The sequence below is a fragment of the Diceros bicornis genome, chromosome 4 (assembly GCF_020826845.1).
Source record: "Diceros bicornis minor isolate mBicDic1 chromosome 4, mDicBic1.mat.cur, whole genome shotgun sequence".
NCBI lineage: Eukaryota > Metazoa > Chordata > Mammalia > Perissodactyla > Rhinocerotidae > Diceros > Diceros bicornis.
In genome coordinates, this window is record NC_080743.1 from 79,733,024 (window position 1) to 79,752,592 (window position 19,569).

General features: G+C 43.8%; 1 protein-coding gene across 1 annotated transcript in view; it reads left to right on the forward strand.

The window, feature by feature from the left end:
* The first annotated feature begins 1,549 nt into the window (after positions 1 to 1,549).
* SMYD2 (SET and MYND domain containing 2) overlaps positions 1,550 to 19,569 on the forward strand; it is a 48,781-nt gene continuing 30,761 nt past the window's right edge. The window contains exon 1 of the mRNA XM_058539847.1: positions 1,550 to 1,808. Within this exon, the coding sequence (XP_058395830.1) occupies positions 1,636 to 1,808 (173 nt within the window). The 5' untranslated portion in view covers positions 1,550 to 1,635. The remainder of the gene's footprint in view (positions 1,809 to 19,569) is intronic.

Genomic DNA, 19,569 nt, shown 5'->3' on the forward strand with positions numbered 1-19,569 from the left:
TCACTGTGTGGCCTTGGAAACTATTCTTTCTGAGTCTTAGTTTCCTGATTTTGGAAATGAGAGACAAACACTTGACTCATTGGACTGTCATAATCACAGATTAAATGAGATAATGTATTTAATGCACTTAGCACAATGCCTGGCCTGTAATACTCTATAACTAACGGTAATGATTACTGGATTGTGAATGTGTCAAATGCAAAGACCCAGGTTCACATTTTGTCCATCTTTCTATCCCAGTGACTGGCACACAGTAGGTGCTCAGTGCGTGATTCTTAAAATGCAGAAATGAAATAGTATCCATAAGGTATTTTTCTTTACAGGAAGGCTGGAGGCTTATTCATTTCAGGAACTTTATTCAAGCGTCAAAAAATCTGCTCTTACGGCATACTCCAAATCATATTCATCTTCCCCTTTGCTAAACTAGTCCTGAACTTACACATGGAACAGCTTGAGATCAAACTTAGTTTTAAGTATTAGTGTTTTTTGCTAACGTCTCTCTTCACACTTTGAATCTTTACTGCATGCACATCAGTTTCAGCCTTTACACCATCCTCTGTGGAACACAGATTACACCCTTCTTTCTCATATGAAGAACACCCACAGCATGCATGTCTGTAGGACTTCCGTGCCAAGCACTGTTCTATAAGCTCTACGTGCTTCAAATCCTCTATATGACTCATCATAACCTAATTGACTTTTCCAAGATGACAGTGAGTAGTCAAACTGATTAAAGCCACGGCAAATTCTAGCCTAGTGTGCTGGCCACAACATGGCACTGCCCCCAAGAAGAATCTAAGTTCCTTGAAGGCAGTTATCTCCAGTTTCCTCTGCACGGTTCAGAGCACGCAGACTCTCGGGGAGCTCGGCTGACCAGTGCACTTCCTCTTCCGTCCATGTAATTAACTCCTTCTAGAGGGCAGAGGGAAGACTGTCCACGCGGAATACTCGAGAGCCTCCCTAGAAGGCTTAACGCCTCAGAAAGCTTAAAAACCTTTAACCTCGGGAAAGCACCCTCTAACCGTCAGCACGTCAAACTTTTCCACCGTGGTTTCTCTTCCGTGTTCCCGGGAGCCTCCTTCTAGGGTCTCTGACAAGGACGTAAGAACAGAAGGTTGAAAAACATCTCTGCTCCCTTCCATTTACCACGGGCGGGTCTACCTACGGGCCACGCCGACGGTCGAGGGGAGACCTCGGATACCTGCCCCCCCCCCCCCGGCGACCCCATCCCGCCCACGGGAGAGGGGACAGCGGCCGGCTCTCCGTGGAGACGCCGCGGAGGCGCAGCCGCCTCCGCCCTCCTTGCAGGAGCCGCAAGGGCCGCAGCTCTTTGTCGCGGCCACGCGGGACACGGCCCCGAGCGCGTGCGGGGCGGCCGCCGACGGTCCCGCGCGCCGGGCAGCGCGGCCGGGGCGTCCCCTCCCCGCGGGGGCGCGCGAGGGCCGGGCGGGGCCGCCGTCCCTTCCGGGGAGCGCTGGCGGCCGCCGCGTCTGCCGGGCGGCTCCCACCCCGCCCCCCGCAGCTCCGGGTGACGCTGCTCCAATAACAGCTCGCGGGGAGCCGCCGCTCGGGCACAGCCGGCGCCCCTCCGTGCCAGCCCAGCCCGCGCGCCCGCCCGCCCGCCTCGCCGCCACCATGAGGGCCGAGGGCGACGGCGCCCTGGAGCGCTTCTGCAGCCCGGGCAAGGGCCGGGGGCTGCGGGCCCTGCAGCCCTTCCAGGTGGGGGACTTGCTCTTCTCGTGCCCGGCCTACGCCTGCGTGCTCACGGTCAGCGAGCGCGGCAACCACTGCGAGCACTGCTTCGCCAGGTAGGGCGGCGGCGCGGGCGGCGGGCCGGGGGCGCGCGCCGGGGCGCGGACCGCGGACCGCGGACCGCGGCGGGGGGAAGTGCGCGCGGCGCGCCGGGTCCTAGCGCCCGCTTCCGGGGCAGTGGCCGCGGGGGCAGGCGTGGGTGGGCGGCGCTTTTGAACCCCACGCGGGGCTGTGCCACGTGCGTTAGGAAAGAGGAGCCAAGTTCCCGCTGCACGCCTTGCACGGCACGGTTTCAGAATTGCTCACGCGGGATGTGCAAACCTGGGAGTGCGGGGTCCTGCCCTCCAGCGTGGGCTCGGAGCCAGGCTCGGTCCAAGCGTGGGCACGGGCTGCCCTCTCGATGCAATGCCAGTGGGCCCCAGGTTCGGGCAGCCATAGTCTGTCACCTTTAACTTGTGCTTCCTGCGGTGTGTTGTGTTCCCCACAGCTCAGCCCTGCCGCAGACTTGCCGTTTCCCAGGGAACTTAATGACAGTTAATATTTCATGTCAAGTACGTGGCCTCTCTTCCTTCTTCTCTGCACTTGGCGTCTGGAGAGAAGCCAGAGGGATACTGACCACACACCCGGGATTCTGGGGGATTGCGCTGATGGGACGTATCTAGCGCTGGCGTGGGATTGGGAAAACATGGTCCCTGGGGAAATTAGGCAAAATGTGTGGCGGGAAATGGTATTTAATTGTAGCATATCATATACATATATGTCTGTGTTCGTATATATGCGTATATATTCACATACACCAACACATAATTACATGCTCAAGCCTTACGACAGTTTCAGACCCGAAAGGTGCATTAGAAATCACCGGTGCAACACTCTGTCCATTTTACAGGCAAGAAAACTAATGCCCTCATAGGAAGTGTGACTCAGTTCTGCCCATTTCCCCCCTGGTTAGGTGCTCACGAAAATGACCGAGACAGGAAGCGTGGCGTTGGAGTTAAGTTTGTACCTGGCCTTTCACTCCTCTCTGAGGAACCAACCCTGCTTTACTTTCTTTGAACCTCAGTTTCTTCATCTTTGAAATGGAGATTCCTGGGCTAGATTAAGCCAACCTGAGGTCCTGCAGGTACCTTTTGAGTACAGGTCTGAAGTCCAATATACACTAAAGTACTCAGTCTCCGAGATCTGTGCACCTTATTGCGCCAGAAGACTTAGCAAAGGAAGGGACAAAAGCTAAATACTCTAGTAATCTTGCGCAGACTCCCTGCCAGAGCTGTCTTCCGCTCGGGGGGGACCTGGAAAGGAACTAGACACAGAATCATGCCGTGGGCAGCTTAAGGGCTGTATGTGATGTGGCTCTTTGAATTGGTGAGCCAAGAGCTAAAGGGTCATGGCACCACTTTGCGACGTTTGAGTGAAGTGAGCACTGGGTTTTCCCAAAGTTAAAAAGGCTGCTGTGACTGGTCCCTTGATCTTCTGAGCCTCGCTGTGGCTTGGAGTCTGAAGCAGTGTGGGTGTCTGGAGTGGCGGGAGCAAAGCAGGGTCACCCAGCACAGAAGGTGCCTCCCTCCCTCAGGGATCCTGGTGATTCCTGGAGTCCATCATGTGAGAGAAGACTGCGGGACCAGGCACATAGTAGGTCTCCGATGGTTGTCACCAGTTCTCCCCTCCAGTGAAGTCAAGATCAAATCCCTCTGGGTTCAGAGGGGAGAAGCAGAGCTAAGGGATGCTTCCCTTTAGCTGTGAGTCTCCCCACTGTGTCTACTGCACACCCCCCAACTTTAAAACATCAGTGTACAGTCAGATGCAACTTTGCAGATCGCCCTGCCATATATGACAGAGTTTGCTTTTTTCCCCCTTTTTCCGAATGACTTATATTAGTGTCACTAACTGTTGCCTTAGACCTCTTACCAGGCTGCCACGTGCGTTGGGTGGTACTACTGCACCTGCCCCCACTTTTCTCTGTTGGGCTTAGGTGAACTTCTGTCAACACCCACAGTTGGTTTCCTCTCTCTCCCCGAGGAGTCATTTGAAATCAACTAAAATAATGTACAAGAAAGAATGATACCACGTTGCCTGTGGAATTAGGAATCTTTGACTCTACGATTTCTATTAAATCCAGTTAATTTAGAAATAGTGGTTAGATCATTCTCGTAGATTGGGTACCATTTCCTCTGTCAACTGTTTGTTTATGACTGAGGACAAATCAGTCTGTCCCTCTGTACTAGAGGAACGCATATATGTCCCATGGTGTCTCAAGGGAGTAGGAGCAGAATTCTCAAATATTGAAGCATACTGGGCAAAATCGACCACTTCCCCTGCACAGAAAGAAAACTACTCCTCATCCTTTTGCCACAAGTTTAATGTAAACAATATTGCTTGAGATAAATAAGACACTGGACTATGACATTTTCTGTGTCATCCTAATAGTGTCAGGGTTTAGCTTATTTTGAAGGAAAATAAGTCATTTCTTCAGGAATTAGCATGTTCTATAAGTTGAAAAATAGAAGTTTCTTAGGTCACAATGCAATGGGATTCTTACTGGCAGGGCAATTCAGACAAAGGTTTGTTTCTGGGAGTTTTAAATTTATATCACATTTTCTCAGTTCAGGGGGTGACACTGGGGAAAATGTGTATCTTGCCTCAGCTGCTAGAAAGCAGCTGCTAAGAATATAAATGTCTTTCAGTTGGGTGCTGTCCTTATCAGACCTCTTAGATACATTTTATGTGTACACACACACACACACACACACACACACACACACACACATAGACTTTTTTGGCCATTGGCCAACTTTTTATGGCCGATTTTTTATGTTATATTTCAAATTGGGTATTTGACATATTGTAACACTTGATGTAATTTGTCTCAGAAAGGGAAAAGTCCGCGGGGTAACCCTGTGTTCCATGTGAATATTCATTCTGTGTGCAGTTCCTTAGGTGAGCAGATATCCCCCTTGGTCATTTAAGGTCATTTAAGGCCAAGAATGTTGTCTTTCTTGTTAGTTTGTTCAGAGTATGGGGGGAAAGTAGGAAGGCCCACTTAGTCTCCTTATTCGAGCTGTTGGAACCCAGTGTCAGGGAATTTATATTATGTCTGGCTCACTCAGAGCAGTTGTTTTAACAATTAAAATGTTTGCATGAGCACAGCACTATGATCGAGATGTCCTATTTCAGCAGCTATAAAGACGTGATGTCCCCAGATTTATTCGGTAGCAGTATTCATCTCCTCTTTTCCATTATTTTACCAAACTGTGGAAGTAATCTTCACTTGATCTTAACCAATATTAAGAGCCATGAACTCTTGATGCCGTTTTCCTTTTTTTAAATTTTATTTATTTATTTATTTTTCCCCCAAAGCCCCAGTAGATAGTTGTCTGTCATAGTTGCACATCCTTCTAGTTGCTGTATGTGGGACGCGGCCTCAGCATGGCCAGAGACGCGGTGCGTCTGTGCGCGCCTGGGATCCGAACCCGGGCCGCCAGCAGCGGAGCACGCTCACTTAACCACTAAGCCACGGGGCCGGCCCTTGATGCTGTTTTCTTAAGGTTCTCTGAAATTGTCCTGGTCCTGGCCACCTGAAGCTGCACATGAGAAGGTGATATTGTCCCTAGGGCCGCTGTGACTCTGCTTATTCCGAGAGCATTCTCTGAGAATTGGAGTCGCTAAGAGAATTGGCTTCAAATGTTCTCAAATTATCTTGCTTTCTGAATGAAAAATTGGCCCATGCTCTCATAGACAATTCCCTCCTTTTTATGTGTATTTTTAAAAAATGGGTAGTAAGATTAAAACATACAACAGATTTCCTCTAAAAAGTTACAATAAAGATTACAAAATCCAGCCATCTGTATATTAGATAATGACATATTGTGTTGTCACTTTCAACATTTCAGTATTTCAAGTTTTATATTTGTTTAGAGACTACAAAGGAGGGACTTTGGTGCTGGATTGACTTAGTTTGAATTCTGGCTTCATCCTTTCCTGATGGTTTGTCTTTAGGCAAATTATTTAACCTATCTGAACTCCCAGGTTCCTTTATCTGTAAAATGTGCACGTTAATACCCACCTAAGGAGCTAGTCCTGTGACAGGGGAGTCAAGTGGTCAGGGCAGCCCTAACTCGTAGTAAGCTGTCAAGATCAGCCTGGTGTCTCGTTTGTACTTGTTTGATGAGCTCTCCTGGCTTATTGTTAAATAGTGTGATAAAATATTATCATTTCAGGGACATTTTTATGGAGTTGGGGTTGGAGTGGGGGATACTGGGAAGGAGTACTGGAAATTGTTGATCACTGGAGTCATCATTCAGATGGCACTTTGACCCAGAGCTAAAAGCAGCAGTTCTCAGCCTCAGGTCCCCCAGAATAATAAGGAGTGTCTGGGATCAGTTTTCAGTATTTTTCAAAACCTAAGGAGATGATATAATGAACCTACACAGCTAAAGCTTTTTTTAAAAAAAGAGCCTTTTCTAGCTCCAAACTACTTAGATATTTTAATACTCTTTTACCATGGATTAAACAAATATTTGAAAAGAGAAATGGAGGAAAACAGAAGTTTCCACATAGCGATGATATTATGGCTCCTCTGCTCTTTACGTTCAGCATGATTCTTTCAGCCGTGGCAGGGAGCAGTCCATAAGACTTCAGATGTGTCAAGTGCCGTAACATGCTTATTTTTCATATGTGGGGGACATAATTTCTGTTACAGCTTATAGGGGCTCAGTGACTAAGCTGCACATTTGGAAATGATTTGAGATGAAAGAGACAGAGGAACAGCAGGGGATCCTGAAGTGAAATCCAAACCCTGGTGAGTTAAAACCACCACCTAACACCTTTCCCCCCCAAAGCAATTGCATAAAATCTCTCAATCAAAAAACTCTGAAGATCCCACATAAAATGACATTCCTTTAAATCATGTTGCTCTTTGCAGGTCATAAAGCATTTCCAGATACAGTCTTATTTTGATCCTCCCAAGGATGGCTGGTGTAGAGGGCCTTATCCCATTTATGCAGGAAGAAACTGAGTGTTGGGCAGGTTCACTTGTTTCCTTGAATGTCACGTATTTTTGGTCAAATGTTTATTGAGTGCCTCATAAGGGCCAGGCTCTGTGTCCTTCACGGAAGGAGCCACGACTTCTTATTCTGAGTGTGAACTGTGTGGTTCACACCTGGACACGGGGACTTAATTCATCTCTGATTTCTCCTCTAGTGAATGTGATTTCTATCACCTCTTTTCTCTTGCTTTCCCCTCCCCCAGTGGTAATTCCACCAACTAACACGCTGTTTCCAAAAGTTTAACAAATAAATGGATTCAGCTGCCTTGGATCTATATCTTATGCTACTATGAGTTCAGAGATGTTTTTATTACAATGCTTTGGAATTTGCATAAGGGCAAAATATATTCTTTTTTATGTATCAATTATTATACAATAAAACATAAAAAGAACACTAGGCTTTGGTCCTTTTTTGAGTTTGAAATATTTTTAAATATGCTAGAACTAAGATGAGTTTGTCATCTTAGTCTTTATACCTACATATAGAGTTTGTTTCTGTGCCCTCTGAGAGGGCAGAATCAGAGTATCACCACTTTTCTTTTTCTTAAACATATCCGTTTTTCAGAACCTTGCTCTGTGCAAAGTTAAAACGATGAGGTTTGGAAATAGAACTTATAGTGCAGCTCTGCTAGGAAGCCCCTGGATGATGTTGCTGCAGGACAAGCAGATTGCACACTAGCTGTCAGAAGTTTCTTTAAAAAATGCTAAGAAATGTCTTAAATTTCTTTGGAAAGATCCATGGCTTAGTGCTGTAGTTTGGCAGCAACTGGTCTTCAGGAGAACTCAGAATTGGTGAGAACCTGGGACAGCAAAGTTGTCTGCTTTAGAACTTGAAATAGAGAATTACAAAGAAAGTTTCTACTTTATTTTGATGTTTTACACTTACCTCTTTGGCCTTAGGTTAATAGCTCCTTTCTTTTTTTTGTCAATATAAAGAAAATATGAAATAACTACAATTTTATGCCACTTTATTTCTGCCTCCCAAGGAGGCAATCAATAATTAGAAATATCCTTTATATTCCTGGAGTCATTATTAACTAACTTCACTCCCCACCACCACACACACCCATTTTTTTTGGACCTCAGATGTAGAGTGAGGTAATCATATTTCTCAGTTAAGGCATGCTTTCATCTGATCTGTGCGAGGCCTATTTGATTTAAAAGAGTGTCCCCTCTGTTATTGATTCCCCGTTCCCATTTCCTTCTCCTCTCAGACAGCCCCTCTCTGGGTTTGCCTGCATGTCTTTGAATATGTGTGTATGTACGTCCTGATCATCACCAGGGAACTAGACAGGCCTAGAACAGGGCACCCGGATTGTACTTGGCCAGATTCACACGTTGAGCCCTCCTCTAGTCAGCCTGCCGGCTCGGGGGTTTTCTGTAGCAGTTCCGAGGGGGGAGACCACCCTGCACTGGCCCCTTGTCCCTGGAGAGCGGCCACTTCTGGACTAGAGGTCTCTGTCCCCTCTCAAGCGACTTGCATTATCAGCCTCTATAGATCACCATCACCTTTCCCACCCACATCCCCAACCCTCACGTCTTTGGATTTCTAGCAAATCTGTGGTAGTTGAGGGGTGCAGTCCTCCGGCAGGGAATTGACTGAAGTAACTGCCTTTTCAGGGGTTGAACCCGTGACCCTGGCCTCATTAGCACGGGCGCTCTAACCAGTCACAAAGCCGCACACCTCACTTTGTGTAACTTCTGCTGACTCTGTTCCTACCACCCTCGGAGGCCTCCCTTTCAATCGAAAAGGCGTTCACATCGACACAATAGAACAGACGGAAATCAGATCTCTTCAAGACTTCTCTGAAGGACAGAAATATACAATTTAGCAGGAAAATAATACCATAAAGTCTTGAGGGTTCAGGAAACAACCTATCTTTCTAGTCCATGCATTTGCTGAGAATCCAGCTGTGTCTCACAGATTCTTCTTCAATCAAAAATTTAAAAATAATATGGAACTCTTTGTGCCAGTTTATTAACATAAAATCTGATGACTCTTGTACACGAAGTGGAAGGTTTCAGATGACTCAGTGGAAATATTGCATGTATATTATTCAAATGGATTGGGTTAGATTTTATAGGAAGGAGTGGATCTGAGAATTCATAAATGCTTCTCTTTGGCAAGTTGATAATCCCTAGAAACCAAAATGAATGCTTGCTATGATCGCTAAGACACTGGTGTGTATCAGCGAGTGTGCCGTGATGTACAAGGCGTGTCGGTGCCCAGGGGATCCAGAGTCACCATGGAGGAGAGGAGAATAAGGACGACTCTCCGCAGAAGCGCAGTTCACACCAGGGCTTGAAGTCAGGTGTATCCCTGGGGGAGGGAGGTGCAAAGACAATCTGGCTAACCAACAAGATACTATTTTTCATTTGAGCCAAATAAAAATCTTAAGGATTTTATATCCTGGCACTTGAAAGGAGTTATGTTGCAATCTGTGACAAAATGAAAAGATCTTGGACAGGAGGAGCTCTTTCTCTTCAATCTTTGAGTACCAGGAAAGACTCTTTAGGAATGTGGGTCGTGGGCTCCTGTTGTGTTGATTTTCCTCACGGTGATGATATTTGCGTAGGAGATACTCGCCCACGTGACCCCTGAAAAATCTCTTCTCTCTTGTCAGTTGCACAAATCTGTAATAGAGTGACGATTGCTGTTCACAGTGACAGCCTCACATGTTCTTAAAACCTCCACAGTAAGAGCCATTTAATTATGAGCAGATGGTAAACTCCCTGAGAGGAGGGATTCTGTTTTTAACGTATTCAACAAATATTTATATTTATGGAGCACTTGCTGGGTTCTAAATCTCTGGGAAACAGCTGTGAAGAAAAGGAACAAAAATCCCTACCACCATCGAGCCTATATTCTAGTAGGTTTTATTCATCTTGATTTTACCCACTGTGTCTTGAACATTTTAAGGTTTCAGCAGATTTTTTGTTGAAGGCAGTAAGGTTTTGGAGTTGTTTTCTTTTTCTTTTATTTAGTTGAAAACTGGTAACCCATGTATGTCCTAAAGAAAATTCTGGTAACCAAAATGTTTAACCACACACCCTAGTTCATGACTTATGCAAACTAAGAGATTGCTTTGATGAGATAAGACAGGTTTAATGAAATTGTGACATCCCTACATTGTGTTAAAATAGCAGCAGCGTTGGGTAGACATTTTTTGGAAGTGAATGACATTTAGTCTACTCGTACACCTGAGTAAATATTTCTAAATATCACTTAAAAAAAGCCTTTAGGGTTTTTTCACCTTAAAAACTTTCGAGCTCACAAACTAGTAGGGATTTAGAGACAATCTACTAGGTATTTCACTCAACATGTAATTGATTTCGGCACATATTCAGGTCTTCCAAGACGCCCAGCTACTAAATACTTTCTAGGTACAGAGAGAGGGGAAAGACGCGCACCTCCGTCTTCTGTTTCTATGATTCTTCAGAGAAGGGTCATCCTAGAACTCCACCATGGAGTCAAGGCTGCCTGATGGGGAACCTCTAAGGCCAGGCATCAGGAGTGATGTTTGAGTCCAGCTTACTCTACAATGTGAGTTTCATTCCAGCTGTCCCAAACTGCTTGCAGTGATACCCATGTGTCTCGCTGATGCCCCCTGCCCGCCACCCCCCCACACACACCCCCCGGGCTAACTCTTTGCCTGGCTAACTCTGCAGTTCTGAGAAGTCTGTGCTGATTTCTGTGGACTGGATGAGCTCCCGTCATCTTTGCTCCCAGTGCACCTTGTACATACTTCCTTCGTCACACTTGCTCCTGGAGTGCTGGAACTCGGTGTTACTCATCTTTGTAGCCCCAGCACTTAGCCCAAGGCCTGGCACTCTGATACCTCATTAAATATTATTAAGTGAATAGTCTCATTTCTGCAACTTGTTTTACTAGTGGCTCTTTGGACAAGCCTGTCACCTATCTCAATATACAACTCTGATCATTCTTGGAAGTGAATCCTTATAAACACTCGCAGAACCCTTCATTTATCCCTATTTTCTTCAGGACAAAATCTTGACTCCGTGTTAAGCGTCCTTCTCACTTGGTCCAGCATTACCCCTCGCTGCTTTTTTACCTAAACCCTAAACACCGTCTGGGTGATCTTTCCAGCATCCCACCAAGGTGCTGTGTCATTATCCTCCCTTTTGTGCATTTGTAACCTAGAATGCTTTTCTCTGGATTTTTCCTTTCCTTCCTCAGCCTCCTTCCCACGTAAGGCCTAGTACCCTAAGTCTGTATATCCTCAAGGAAGATTCAGCTCAAATTCCATCTCTTTTATGAAACTTCCTCTTAAGTACTTCAGCCCACAGATCTCTTCATGTTATTTAGTTACTACTTTATTTTGCAATAGTTTACTATTTACATTTTTTGAATACCCTACTATTCCAGGTGTTATGCTCTAACCCTGGGGATTCGAAGATGAATAAGACCACATCCTCTGTGAGTGCCCTAACTTCAGTGTCTGTAAAGAGCTCAGTCCTAAGAGTAACTTCCTGCTCTCAATTCAGCCTCATCTGGGCCATTTGGGTGCTGAATCATTTTGCATTTGTATTTACCACTCTCACGAAGGTAGGGCTTATTTCCCCAAATAGCTCAATTTTTACAAAAATATCATTCCTCCGGAGCCTGGCATGGTACTTTACACAGAAAATACTACTTTTGGAATAGAAATTATTTGGCTCAGGTAAATTAACATATTTCTTTCCTGCCTCATGTACAAGGTTTTATAGTATAAAAAATGTTCTTTATTCAGAAATAAAAGTGGAATCAATATGAATTGAAAAAAAATGTCTGTTATATCTGTTCAAACAATATCTGATAAATTTGAGTTCCCAAGGTAAAGTCCACAATTGGGGTAATTCAGCTAAACAAATTGGCAATTCAATTTTTTATTGTTTGTCTGCAGGAAAATAAAACCAAAGGGGTGAGAGGGTGTCACCTCTTAAAATTCTTCTGTAATCAATTAAAAAGGTGTGTTTTCGTGTAAGTAAGACTCAGAACAGGTCACCTGTTTCTTGGGCAAGGAGTTAATACTTATGTTTGGCTGCAGAGGCCCTGACCGTGTTCTGGAATTCACATTTAGCATTAGGTTGTAAAGGTATTTTTACATGTTTTTTTCCTACTCTGTGGCCAGAATGTTGAAGTGAGGAATGTTGTGTGGAGCATTTTAAGTTTTTAACTAGCTAAATTTATATGACCTTGGTTTTGTCTTTTTCCTTGATATTTCATCACCCGGGTGTTGTGAATGTTAAGGCAACCTATGACCAATAATGTCATAGGGGAATCTAATGTTATTGGTATTCATTACAAAGTACTAACGATAACATTTATTATTGATTGTACCATTGGAGGAAATGGTAGATGTTACTTATTGTCGGTTCTTTTATGAGAGAACTGTGTTAAAAAGTAAGGCACTAGTTGCTTCTTTTCTTTTGACTTTCCAATCAGTAGGCATCAGAGAAGTAAAAGATCAAGTAGCAAGCAATGTCATTCTGATCTCGCGGAGAAGTTAAGATATAAAGCGTTTCCAGAGGAAGACGTTAAAATTTAAAAGTGCATGCCTTCGTTCTTTGGGCAGGCTTTAATTGTTAGGGATTTTACAGGGCCAGCAAGATGAGGTTTGGATGTAGGTGTCGTCCAGTGGCTGAAAAGAGTCATTTAATGTTCACTGAGTATTTCTCCGCTCTGTCCATGAGCTTGGTGAATGTTTTTCTTTCGAAGGCATGGGTAAATTTCATCTCAGCCAGAGCCTGCATTAAAACAAATCCTAAATCAGAGTCATCATTTTTTTTTTTATTGCTGACCTTGACTTGTAGTGAATCAGTGACATGTAGTCATGTTTACAATATTTTTTAGCTTTATTGAGGAATAGTTAACAAATATAATTGTATATATTTCAATTGTACAATGTGATGATTTGATATACCTCTGCATTGTAGAATGATTATTAAGATCAAGATAATTGACCCATCCATCACTTTGCTTAGTTAAATTTTTTGTGTATGGTGAGAATGCTTAACACCTGCTCTCAGCACCTTTCAAGTATACAATACTGTATTATTAACTATAGTCACCATGCTGTATGTTAGATCTTCAGAACCTGTAACCGAAACTCTTTACCCTTTGACCTACATCACCCCATTTCCCCCAGTGTCATAATTTTATAACAAGGTCAGCCATTCATTGCCCTGGCCACCAAGCCCAGCGTTCGCCTTGTAAATCACGGCTCCTATTTTGATAGTTGGGAAAACCTATTAGTTGCTACCTTCGTGCCCTAAATATTTCCTGCCTCCCCTAGATCTAGGCCCTGGGCTCTAACTTTTAACAAGCCTCAGAACAAAGCCCAGCGCGAAGGGGAAGGTTCAGGAAGAAGCTCCCCGCTGCACATGGGTCCCGTTTCCCCGTTACATTGTGGATTAAAGTGCTATGTGGAGCATCTTTCACGATTACACAAAAACCTATAGCCTTGGTATTCTCCTTGCCCGCTGACCAGGGTTATAATAGGGTTCCGCCACAATTCCTCCAATTTTTATTTCTCTCAAATAAAAATTTGCTAGTGTAACCACTCTCTCTGGGTGGGAGGCTAACTTTGTTTCTGATTGTCTTATTTCAACCCATGGTGAAGTTATATTGCGCCACTGCGCTTTTTTCCTTTTCTCTTTTTCATTTGGCTGGGGCTGCCTCTGTTCAACAGAGCCTACTTGTCACTTCTTCTGTCACCGTTAGTTAAAAGTAATTGTTATTGCAAACCCCCTCCATGGCAGTATCGTTTTCTTTCATGGTGAAACCCACTAAGCATTCATGTCAGTAGCAGAAAGTAGGGAGCTTACAGGATCAAATCCTTTTTATCTAGACCAACAGCACCTGCGGCCACGCATTAACTAGCAGGAGTTGTTAATTACGTCTCTAACTTGTTGATCTTCATGGCTTCAGAATTTTAAAAGCAAGAAAATTAATCACTGCGTGTCTCCTCCAGTAGAAAATGACAGGAGCGTGTCTTCTAAGTTCTGTTCCAGTCACTAATAATCAAATACTTATATTTTCCTATAACATTTCTTTCCTCATTTTGTGGACGGAACCATTTCTTAACTTCAAAGAGCCCTTCCATGCACAGTAGGGTAGATATTTGCCCATAAAACAAAGGCTTTGGAAACATCAGTCCTCTAAATACGAGTCTGAGTGAGATTGTACTGAAGATATTTCAGTAGTTGACATCACTTTAAAAAAAAACCAGAAGAGTGAAGGCTAATTAAAAGTGTAGTAGTACACTCCTCTTGTATTTTCTCATTTAATTTTCATAACCTATGATGTAGAAACTATATTTTACAGTGGAGAAAACAGGCTCAGAAAGGATTAATAACTTTCCTAAGACCACATAGCATCTCAAGCACCAGAAAGAGAAAAGCATTTGAGGTAGGGATGTGGGAAACACACTCATCCGATTCATCCTAAATTGTGAAGCAGGAATCCAAGCAGGAGGAAAGAAAGCTGAGGCTTTCTTTTTTAAATCTCACACCGGCTCCCAGAATACAGACAGTCCCTGACTTAGGATGGTTTGACTTACAAAAGATTTTTCTACTTTATGATGGTGCAAAAGCGATACCATTCGGTAGAAACCATACTTCAAATGTTGATCTTTTACCGGGCTAGCGATAGGCATATGATCCTCTCGGGATGCTGGGCAGCGGCAGCGAGCCGCAGTTCCCGGTCAGCCTCAGGATCACGAAGGTAAACAACCGATACACTTACAACCATGCTGTACCCATACCACCATTCTGTTTTTCACTTTCAGTACAGTATTCAATAAATTACATGAGATATTCAACACTTTATTATAAAATAAGCTTTGTATTAGGTGATTTTGCCCAATTGTAGGCTAATGTAAGTGTTCTGAGCACGTTCGAGGTAGGCTAGGCTAAGCTACAAGGGTCGGTAGGTTAGGTCTATTGAATGCCTTTTCAACTTATGATGGGTCTATCAGGATACAACCCCTTCGTAAGTTGAGGAAAATCTGTACTTCCCCCCCCCGCCCCCAAAGCCCCAGTAGACAGTTGTATGTCATAGCTGCACATCCTTCCAGTTGCTGCATGTGGGACACGACCTCAGCATGGCCGGAGAAGCAGTGCGTCGGTGTACACCCGGGATCCAAACTGGGGCCGCCAGCAGTGGAGCACGCGCCCTTAACCGCTAAGCCGCGGGGCTGGCCCAAGATCTGTACTTTCTTGTCACAGTTAGAAAATACTGTGTCAGCCACTTTATTCTTACGTAAACATTCATCATCAAAGTAGCTAGCTAAACAACCCGATCCATAAGAAGAGTTACACTGTAAACAACCTGCATTGCAGAGAAGAAGGTTTCAACATTATTCAGCAAATTCTGCAGTCGAAAAAACACTCAACCGGGATGGATGACACAGGCCTAGGCCGGTGGTTGTGCATTCTAGAAGCACATTGGAATCTCCTGGGGAGCTTTCAAAAAATCGCAGCACAGACCAAGCAAAGGAGAATTGCTGGGCTCTGCCCCAGGCCCAGATGGGCGGTGCAGCTGTGGGTGAGAACCACTGTGACAGGTTGTTAGGGATTCCCCTTTCACTTTCTTTTAGTTCTGTTCCTTGGGGTTCAGTTCATTCCTCCAAGTAACCCTTATTAATCTGTCTTTGAGGGGAATTTTGTTTTCTTTGTTTTGCTGTCTTTTTCCCCCAACCTCCTGGACAATTCAGATCAGGTTGCGTGGCAATGAAAGATTTACGGCTGTGTCTTTTGTAGGAACAGAGTTTATTCCAAATGCCTTGTATATTCCTGCAGTGAAAATGGATCTCCCCTATGAAGTTTCTCTCTGGCTGAACTTCTCAGTCAGTAAGAGTCAAACACTCATACTCATAGGGTATCTCCTCTCTTTCTCTCTCCTTCTTTCTCTCTCAAGCACACACAAAGTGCAGGTACCAGGTCAGCAAATTTTGGTTTGAGTTTCAAACATTAGGCTTATAAAAGTTTACATCTCTCCCTAGTATGGGAAGAACTAGAGCATGAAGCACGTATCTGGATAATATAAACAGAGCTCCCTCTCCTGTCCCCACTCCACCTCGTCTAGAATTGCTCATACCAAAGGAGATTCTTAAGTGATTCGCTCTCAGTGACGGGCTTAGCTTTTCTCCTTCTCTACTCTGAAGGCAGTCTGGCTCAGGATGATCTATGTTAAGAAAATTCACATATAACCAGGTGGTTGATTTAATGAGCGTATATACAGTAAAATCTGCCCCCCAGCCAGGCAGAGCTTCTCAGCTGTTTGTGAGACCTGCAGTGTTCTGTCACCCGGTTCCCAGCGGACACCATCCAGCTTGGACTCGCCCGGTGTGTGTCTGAGGAACACTCAGATTTGACATACTGAATGAGAGGGATGCACCTTCTTTGCACAAACTAAATAGAAAATCAACCTTTGTTTTGTTTCAATGCATTTCAAGTGAAATCGATTCCTGTGTTGCAGTTGGTTGGAAGGCCCTCTTTGTGGGGATGCTCTGTCCCCAAATTTCATTTTGAAGCAAAGTGACATTGACGGGATGCCATGGGAGCTGGGACATGATGCAGACCAAAGAATGCCTTTACTTATGCTTTGTTATTACTGTTAGCTTATCCAAACATATAGATTATTTTTGCTTCAAGTAGTATATCCTCCTGGATAATTGTCACAGTACTCAAGGAAAGATACTCTTGTATGATGAGGACAAAATGTACACCTTGGTATGTGAATTCGGATTCTGCTACCTACTTGCTGAATGACCATGTTGGGTTAGATGTTTCACCTCTAGGATCCTCATTGTCTTCATTTGAAAAACAGGAGTCATAACTTCTTCATAGAGCTGATATAATTATTAAGATAGATCAGCAGTTTTCAAACTTTTTGGTCTTAGGACCCCACCACGTTCTGAAAAATTGAGAACTCCATGGAGCCTTTGTTCATATGGGTTATATTTATCAATATTTACCATATTTGAAATTAAAACAGAAAATTATAAAGCATTCACTTTAAAATGGCAATAACCATTACTGTTTTTTTTCCGTTACTGTTAACATTTTTTGTGAGAAGTTTCCCAAAACAAAAGAATTATAATAGTGATGTTGTTTTATAGTTTTGCAAATCTCTTTAATGTCTGCATTTCCAGCAGGCAAATGGAATCTCAGATACGCTTCTGAATTCAGTCTGCGGTATTATGTAGTTTTGGTAGAAGTTATGTGGAGAAAATCCAGCCTCGTGTAGATATGTACATAATTGGAAAGGGAGGTCCGTTTTAATAGCCTTTTCAGTTAATTGTGGATATTCTTTGATTCAACACTAAAACTCGGAAAGTGATATTGTCTTAAAGGTTAGTTGTAATGTGCAATCTGAAGCCATGTCAGTGAACTTTATGTACTCTGTTACATTAAAATCCCTTGGTCTATCTTGTACTTTGAATGACTCTTTTAGCCATGCATAATTTTTAAAACATCAAACACTGGTCATTTGGAAAATATTGGTGCACTAAATTACATACACCTTCTAAAAGTTGAGTCTCATTTCATCAAACTATATCAAAAAAATCACAATTGTTAGTATCACCACCAATCTCATCATATGAGAGACTGTCAAGCTCAGGGTGGCAGATATATGTGTTTCAAAATTCTAATATTTGCTCGAAAGCCCAAATTTTATCATTGGCAACAAATATTGCCAATTGTTTTCCCTGATGTAACAGGCTCACTTAATTCATTTCCATCATATGTCTGCCAGATACTCAAGTCATAGTAACCAGTTTGTCCAAAGTTGTTCTTTCAAGTAAAATGGTATTCCAAGAAACAAGTGGCTAGTTCGCTTGATAATCCAGTGATCACCAAGTGCCTTTCCTTGAGACAGCCATCATACTGCAGTGGCAGCAGAAATACTTTATGCTTTCTTCCTATTTCATCACAGAATATCAAAAAGATGCATACTGAAGAGTTGAGATTTAATGAAATTAATATTTGTCACTGCTTCCTTATGGACATTCTTAAGTGAAACTGGCTTTGGCCCCGTACTATGAGTGTGTGGAGGTGAAGAATACTGGGACAATTTGGCGCCACTGCTTTGGTTTGTACGAAGGCACCAGAAGTTTTGCACTCCAGGCGCCTTTACATCTTACACTTTCTGCAACACAAATGTCAAGACAGTAGTAATATTTTGAAAGTAGTTTTGACCACATTGACTCCCTGAAAGGGTCTCTGGGACCTCAGAAGTCTGCAGACCACGCCTTGAGAACCACTGGGGTCGATAGCAGAAATTATGTAGCATGTTGCTAACACTTAACGTTAGCTTTTTCTTCCTGTTCTTCATTGTTTGTGGTTTGTGGACTTGGTGACTGGCTGGGTTGAATGAAGCCTGGCCTTTGGGAGATTTGTTATTTTGCTGAAATCCCACTAGAGTCCTCCCTAGCTCACCAGAGTCCAATTGCATTCTCTCTCCCTGGGATGTTACCTTAAAGCTGAAAACAAACCTTGGTTTCCTGTTTACTTTACTGCTGCCATCTGTGCAGGAAGACCTATATAATCCTTTCTTTTTTGTATGGTGTAGAGCTAATAAAGATATTTTTGTGATAATTTCCTATTCTTTTATATCAAGGGGTCTTAACTCTGGTTTCAGAGGATCTTCAGCAGTCTGCGTATGGGCTTTAGGTGGCTCATGAGCCCTTGAAATTTCACAAAATTTTCTGTTGTTTTTTGGGGCTCGGGGAGAAGGTGGGTTGTTGAGGGGAGTTAATAGCTTCAATCAAATTCTCAAAGAGCTTCTGTGACCTCTCCCCCTACAGAAACAAACATTAACAATGACTGTTTCAGAAGGACATTTTTATGGGGTGGCATCTACCCATCCATTATCCATTTGCAAATGCACCTCTTTTTGGAAAGAATTTTCAAAATTCCCCCCTGGTTTTAACCATCTTTAGTTTCCATCCCCTTGGCGATTCTTCCTGGTCCACATCACTTAGCAGTTGCTTACAAGTCACTTCACAGTTGTTTTTGAGCGCACCTTTGTCCTTTTTCCCTTGGTATGAAATGCAAGAGAGCAGGGACCATGCATCTTGTTCAGATGCACCCGTGGGGGGTATTTCAGGCCAGAGAATACACTCTGCTAAAGTAGTGGGTTCCTTTTTGAACTACTGAGATGTGCAAACTTGGAATATTTATTTATGCCTCCCCCACAAGACGTGTTTTTCTCCCACACATTCTTCAGTCTGCTTCTTGGAATCCAAGCGCTGTCATGAAAACTGCAAGGCAGTCTGTTTAGTTCCAACAGTAGCGTTTTCGGAATGCTTTCTTGATTCCGTGGGAGTAGTGTGGTGACTACCACTCGCTGACAAGGAGCAGAGGAGGACTCTGCAGCGGGATTATGTCTATTATAAAATGTCAGCGCCTCCAGGCACGCTGCAGAAGGGCTGGGGATGGGGCGACTCCGCTGCAGTGCAGCACCCCTGGCAGCAGTGAGAATGCCCGGCCTGGTTGTGGCATTTCCACAAGTCAGAGAGCTGGCTTTCGGGGGGTGGGTGAGAATCAGACAGCGGGTTTTACAGATAGCGCTCTGATTTAACACCATAGTTGTTCCTCACCTCAAGAAATTTTTTAAAAGTTCTGTTGCGTGTGGCTTGATTCAGTGGCTTCACAGTTTTTGAAAAAGCTGTGGCTTGTCTAACACAACAAACACACCAGCACCTAACAGCTAAGAAACAACATCTTTGTCCTTTATGGGAAGCAGGACGATAATATGGCAACAA